The sequence below is a fragment of the Ascaphus truei genome, chromosome 20, assembly GCF_040206685.1.
Source record: "Ascaphus truei isolate aAscTru1 chromosome 20, aAscTru1.hap1, whole genome shotgun sequence".
In the NCBI taxonomy this organism is placed as follows: Eukaryota; Metazoa; Chordata; class Amphibia; order Anura; family Ascaphidae; genus Ascaphus; species Ascaphus truei.
The window spans coordinates 29,893,909-29,901,420 of record NC_134502.1 but is presented as its reverse complement, the minus strand read 5'-3'; the positions used below and the strand labels follow the sequence as shown (position 1 = coordinate 29,901,420).

At 45.1% G+C, this 7,512-nt stretch overlaps 1 protein-coding gene across 1 annotated transcript; it reads right to left on the bottom strand.

Moving 5' to 3' along the window:
- Positions 1–4,013: 4,013 nt before the first annotated feature.
- Positions 4,014–4,943, bottom strand: LOC142471128 (olfactory receptor 11A1-like). The gene has a single exon (XM_075577920.1). It carries the CDS (start codon positions 4,941–4,943, stop codon positions 4,014–4,016), a length of 930 nt encoding a protein of 309 aa, XP_075434035.1.
- Between the last annotated feature and the right edge of the window lie 2,569 nt (positions 4,944–7,512).

Below are 7,512 nucleotides of genomic sequence, written 5' to 3'. Positions count from 1 at the left end.
CCCCCCATCAGTCTTACTCGCGGATTGGATACTTTCTAGGTACCAATAATATTCTCCAGGCATCCTCCCACTCCAAAATAGGCCCAATTACCTGGTCAGACCACGCCCCTATCGAACTCACCCTCTCTCTGCCGTTCGTCAAAACCTCTGCATACAAGTGGAAACTTAACAATTCGCTCCTCAATGACCCCCAGGTGATCAAAACAATCAAACAAAAACTAAACACTTTTTTTCAAATAAATAACGGTTCGGTCTCGGCAGCAGCAATGCTCTGGGAAGCGCACAAAGCTACCATTAGAGGAGACCTCATCTCTCTAGCCTCTTATAAGAAAAAAATGAAACACAAAGCGCAAAAAGAACTCACTGAAAAGATCTTGGCCCTAGAGCTCCAACATAAGCAGTCCTCTTCAAAAAAAGTGTTTAGAACCCTAGATAAGGCAAGAACTGAACTCAAAGTACTGCAGCTTGACGAGGTAGAGAGAGCGCTGAAATGGACTAACCAGAAGTTCTACGATAGGGGCAATAAAGCGGATAAACTCCTGGCCCCGAAATTAAGGGGCGTAAAGACCAAAGCCCAGATCACAAAAATCCGCACCAGAAATGGGCAGATAACGTACAACGAGAAAGAAATAGCGCAGGAATTCGCAGAGTTCTACAAAGACCTGTACAACCTCCACCCCCCCAGCCAAGACCAGGACAGTGCCAATATAGCTGCAGAATACCTAACTCAATGCAACCTCCCATCCCTTTCAGCGGAAGAGCTTGGGTTCCTTAATCAGAAAATAACCCAAGAGGAGATGTCCCAAGCCATTTCCTCGGTTTAAATAGCCAAGACACCCGGTCCAGACGGGTTCTCCAACGCTTACTATAAAAAATTTGCAGCATCCCTCTCCCCTTACCTGCTGGACATGTTCAATTCCTTCCTAGAAGGGGAGCCAATCCCAGGCACAATTTCGGCCACCAACCTTGCCATCATACACAAGGAAGGTAGAGACCCGCTACAATGCGGTAGTTATAGACCGATCTCTTTACTCAATACTGACCTCAAGCTTTTCAGTAAGATCCTAGCAAACAGACTGAACCCTATTCTCCCCAGATTGATTCATACAGACCAGGTGGGCTTTGTGTCAGGAAGACAGGCCTCTGACAACACCCGCAAAATTATTAATATTATAGACCACGTTCACCTCAATAAGTCCCAGGCCATGATCCTAAGCCTTGATGCTGAAAAGGCTTTCAACCGAATCAAATGGTCCTTTCTTGACCAAACTATGCTCCGGTTTGGCTTCTCAGGTCCGTTCCTCAAGGGGGTACGAGCCCTCTATAACAACCCTACCACTCTCTTAAAACTCCCGGGAGGGCACTCCAATCCAATAACAATCAATAATGGAACCATGCAAGGTTGCCCCCTATCCCCCCTACTATTTGCCCTATCAATAGAGCCACTAGCTGCCAGGATAAGAGCTGAACCCAGCATAAAGGGCATCCCAATCGCAGACAGGGAGTACAAAATCTCCCTCTTTGCTGATGACGTCATTCTGACCTTGGCCGACACGCACAACTCCCTTCCCAACCTCCAGAAACTGTTGGACCAATTTAGCCTAGTGTCCGATTATAAAATAAACACGGACAAGTCCGAGGCGCTCAATATCTCTCTCCCAGACCCTATATGGAAACTCCTACAATCTAACTTCAAATATAAGTGGAATAACTCCCACATTAAATACCTAGGGATAAAAATAGCAAGCTCATACAGCTCGCTATATAAAGCCAACTACCCCCCCCCCCTCTTCCACCAGATCAAGAGAGACTTGGAGACTTGGCATGCTCACCAGATCTCTTGGTTTGGAAGAATTGTGTCCACCAAAATGAATGTCCTTCCACGATTACTTTACTATTTTCAAACCCTCCCAGTCTCTGTCCCGCTAGTAGAACTGCGAAATATGCAGGCTCATATCCTCCATTTTAAATGGAGGCAGCGTAGAACAAGGGTGCCGAGATCGGTGCTGTTGGCTTCGAGGACGAGAGGGGGTTTGGAGGCCCCAGATGTGGTCAGATATTACCAGGCGGCCCAGCTGAGGCAGGCGGTGGTTTGGAACAACCCCCCGACCTCCAATTGCTGGTTGGAGATAGAAACACACCACGCGGCCCCCACCCCCCTCTCGGCCCTACTATGGTTTCAGGCTCAATAAGGAAGGAGGCCCCTGAGATTCGAGCTCGGGGCAATGAGGTGCACGTGGTCTACTTGGACTAAAGCTAAAGGGAAACATGGCCTAGCTTCATCCCCCTCACAACTCCCCCCCATCTGCGGGAACCCGGACTTCCCACCCGGGTGCTCTCGTACCCAATTTGGTCAATTCCAGGGCCTAAATATCAGAGTGGTTGTGGATCTGCTGGAAAGCAATGAGGTCCTGTCCTTCCAAGAGCTTAAAAATAAGTTCTCTTCCCCAGGCCTCCCCATCTTCAAATACCTTAAGATTAGGCACTTCCTGAGAGCCCAATCCCCTAGCCTTAAATTCCCAGCATGCATTAGATTTGAGACCCTCTGCCTAAAGGGGGAATACCAGAGAGGTTTAATTTCCGAAGTTTATAGAACATTAGAGGCATCCCACTCCCCCCGTCACACTCCTACTGCACCGACACACTTTATTCGAGCAAATACCCGGTATGTACCTGGCAGATACCTGGAATGCGCCGCTCCTCACCTCTGACAAGCCCCGTTGCATTTGCCTTCCCAGCCTGGGTTCATGCCTGGCTGATGGGCGGCTGATCTGTTAAATGATGATTAGGATTTAATAGGCTGCAATGCTTCGCGTGTCTACCAGATGGCATAAATTCATGAATTGTAATGCAGTATATATATATATACTGTGCAGTATTGCAGCCAGCGGGAATAAAATGCTTCAATCCCTGCCTGGAAAATACCTCAATGCACTCGGGCAGAAAACAGTCACAAACCTCAATACACCCGGGTATACCCGAATTCGTGGGACTAGCCGAGCTCGAATAAAGTGTGTCGCCAGTGTATATGCAGAAATGGAGCGCTGATCTAAATATCCCAATCGACCTGGAAGACTGGGAGGATATCTAGGAAGCTGCCACCAGAACATCAATTTGCTCAATCACGAAGGAAAATATTTATAAAATCTTATTCCAATGGTACCTAACCCCGAGTAGACTGAGCCAGATCTACCCAGGCACATCGGACGTGTGCTGGAGAGGATGTGGTCAAAGGGGTGACATGCCCCATATTTGGTGGGCATGCCCAGAGATCCAGAGGTTCTGGATCAGGATCCAGAGTCTCCTGATTGAAACTTTGGGTCTGGAGGGCCCCCTGGAACCCCTGACGTACGTGCTGGGGAAACCAATTGAAGACCTCCCCGCCCCTATAGCCAGACTTTCCTCGGCGATCCTTACAGCCGCCAGATGCTGCATCGCGGCGGCCTGGAAACAAGTAAAGGCCCCTTCCAGGAGAACAGTAATTAAAAGAATAGACGGGGTGATGAACATGGAAAGACTGACAGCCATGTTGAAGCAGAGAATGCCTCAATTCTATAGAACCTGGGAGCCCTGGCCAGGCTCTGGGGCCCCGACACTGGTACAAGCCCTGGTCCAACCCTGATACCCTCGGGGCCGAGGGCCGTTGCGCCCTACCCGCCACAATCCCTTCCCCCTCCCCCCCACCCCCCCACTTTTTCCCCATGTCGTTCCCAACTATCCACCCGTCCCTCGTCATCCCCTCTCTTTTCACTACTGAAAGTAGGAAAAAAAAGGTTTATTGTGTGTCTCAGAGTACTTCACTGTCATATGCCTGTGTTTCACAATGATTTGTTATGCTGTGAATGTCATATCAATATCCACATGTATGTACCTTAAAAGAAGCCAATAAAGGGAAAAAAAATATATATAAAAAAAAAAGATGTTTACTTTACGTATCTGCCATGCGTGGTAAGTTAAGGAATTTCATATTAACCGTCCAAGGCCATGAGACATTTTTAGCTCTGTTATGTTTCTTATCCTGTCTTGTTAACCAGTTTTCCGAAGGCTGCCCTAATCTCCTGGCTCCTCAGGCTGTATATTATGGGATTAAACAATGGGGTCACCACAATATACAGCAAAGACAGGACTTTGTTGAGATTGACCAAGTGTCCACTTGATGGGACCTGATATATGGTGATCAATGTTCCATAAAATAAAGACACAACTGTCAGGTGGGAACTGCAGGTGGAGAAGGCTTTCTGTCTCCCACTGGTGGAAGGGATCCTGAGGATGGTGAGGAATATACTGACATAAGTTACAATGATAAAGATAAATGAGAGGAAGGTTAGAGGAACAGAGAGAACAAGTTGTTCCAATTTAAAAATGGAGGTGTCCATGCAGGACAACTCTAGAAAGGGATCAAAATCACAGAATACGTGATCAATGACATTGGTGCCACAGAATTGCAACATACCTATCTGTGTAGCTATTATTAGTGCTATTGTGAATCCCAAGAACCAAGACCAAAAAACTAGATGATACTGGAGCCTGATGGCCATAATGGAAGTATAACGCAAAGGGTGACAAATGGCCAAGTATCGGTCATAGGACATCACTGTAAGAAGGACGCTCTCTGTAATTGCTGAAACAGCAAAGAAATAAAATTGAGTGATGCAGCCATTAAAAGAAATGGTGACCCCTTCTCCCAATATACCATGGAGCATGTTGGGGACAATATTTGTTGTAATGAAGATGTCAGTTGTAGATAGATGGCTGAGGAAGAAGTACATGGGAGAGTGGAGTTTGTGACTGGTTGACACCAACACAATGATCAGGAGGTTTCCAGTTAATGTCATTATGTAGATCCCGAGAAACACAAAGAAGACGGGAATCCTGAGGCTCTGAAGATCCTTAAATCCCAGGAGGAGGAATTCTGTAACTCTTGTCTGGTTCTCCACACGCATTGTGATCAAATCCTTCCCCTTTCCTGTAATATACCAAAGGGAAAGAAGTTATAGGGAGTCTGCCCAGTAACGGATAATAGTCATTATAATGGGAACGCAGGAGATACTGTAACAGGACCATGAAAATGGTAATTATATGATCACTGACTGGTTAGAACAAGTAAGATCAAAATTATTTCACAAAATACAGAGTATGGCAAAAATCTCCTTAAACTATTAAATATTAAGCAAATCAAATATTGTTTGAGGTCACATTTGATGGAAACCTCTTTGTGGGATAGAAATCTCATGCATTAAAAGACCACGAATAATGTAACATTTTGTAAGGTAAATAGACATTCTATAACACTTCACTATTTTAAAAGGGATTTAATTAAGAATACTATTTGGCAAACATCTGGACATCAGAGAACAGAGGTTTCAATGCTGTTATAGAGCAAAGTTTGTGCAAAGAGACATATTTCCCACTTGTGTGTGTTGGCATCTGAAATAAACCAGGAGACGGATCCCTTTTGTCACTGCACAGTGGGAGATCACTCTGCTGTCCCCCTGTCTACTTGCTATGCCAGTACCATCCCTTTGCACCGGCTACAATTATTGCTATTTGGTGAGCGGTATACCTATAGTTATTCCTTATAAACCAGGAGACCCCCAGTAATGTAAGGACACTTTATTGGAATGTGTTATACAGAATACAATGCGCTAATACAAGTACAGAGGGGAGGGGCAGCTTAAACATGCCGCGGGTGCCTGATATGTAATAAGGAGAGCGCTGATAAGATGCAATATTATATAGTTGTTTCCACTCAAACTCTCGCCCTTCTCTGGCGGCTTCTAGCTGTTTCTCTGTACCGCTCAGTACCTGAGGACCATCTGATGTTCTCATCACACATGTCCATCCTCCACCTGAGGGCCTCCTCTCATCTCTGGGGGCTTGATACAGAGCCGGCTCTTATTAAGCTCTTTTTGCTAGCTCTGACGATTCCAACGTGTAACCCAATAATCACCAGAGTGGCAGCTAACGTATAAGGTACAGGAGGTTTTTGTAGGTTTTGGGATTATTTGACAGATCTTACAGTATCCACACGCTGTATTAAGGCTAGACCCTTTAACCCTTTGGAAAGTTATCGAGGTCTATGTGTGTGCGCCATTAAGGTAGTTGATACGTTACAAGTTTTCCAACCTCTGTGTCCTTTATCGGGTAACTTCTTGGCTGTATTGTAAAGTTATTTAGCTCACACACTGCTGCGTATACAAAAGAAATGTGCTCCAGGTTGTGTACTGTAGCTATGAACTATATGGAAGATACACAGCATTAAAAATCCCATCTCGGTCGCCAGGACAGAAGATAACGTTTCTTACCAATGTCAATGCCAGTCAGTGTCTATGGTGAGATTGTGTGCTGTACGTCTCTCCTGACACATCATCAATATATCCTGAACACATCCAACAATTCTGTATGCCAACCACAACTCCAAACCCTTAGATAATAGGGACATCTGAGTGCTCAAGGAAAGGACTCATTTCTATCATCTATCATACTACAAAGATTACTTCCATTAGGCAATCAGACAGGAGTACACAGGAACCCTTACCATGCACTTTCTGCAGTGGCTGTTACAGAGACTGCAAGGAGTTACAACATGACAAGTACCTAAAAAAAGACACTTCCCCACCGTGCTATCCACCCACCTTCTAATTTGTGCACTTTTAATATCACAACCGGGATACTGTATCCTGCTCCTAGTCCGTCTCCTATTCTTCAGATTGTCCTCCCTCCTTCCCATCCTTAATGCTACTTCCATGTGAATCTAACCCCAACAACTGCCTGACTTCTGCAACTTCCATGTGCAAATCCTAACACTGGTAACACATGCTGTATATGCTTCAAATAGAAGTATCAGGATCTCAGCTACTCAAATCTCCAAGACACTGCCCCTGTCTACATTTCCAATTTAATCCCCAAGTTCTCTCAGCTCATGACCTGTGCGTCTCCTCTTCCCTCTTTACTTTCTTTCGTTCTCACCTCCAAGACTTTTCCACAGCTTCACCCCAACAGTGAAACTCCTTACCTCGCACCAACAGACCCTCTCCCACCATTCTCACTTCCAAACATTCCCTCAAAACCCACCACTTTAACGGGACCTACAGTACCAAGAACCACCCCGATAAGACTACAGATAACACCAGACACATATTATAGAGAGAACCCTCACTCAGCCCTTAATAATTACATATATGTGAGATAGATTGGTGCTTGACTAGAGGATAAATTGTATGAACAGCTAAACCAAAGAAGGAAAACAAGTCATAGTGTTACAGAAAACAACAATAACCTATCCTTGTGTCATTACTCTCCCCTTTATTTTAGATTGTCAGCTTCTTGGATCAGGGATCTCACTACTACCTGTTTCAATTCATTATAAATTCAATGTTATTTACTTTGTATCCCTACCCCCATATTGTACTACGCTGATGTATATGTTAGCACCTGATCTGTTGTTTATCACCTGTCCGCCTAATACAATTACTCAATATTCCCCAAAAACTGGATTACTTCAAATGTATA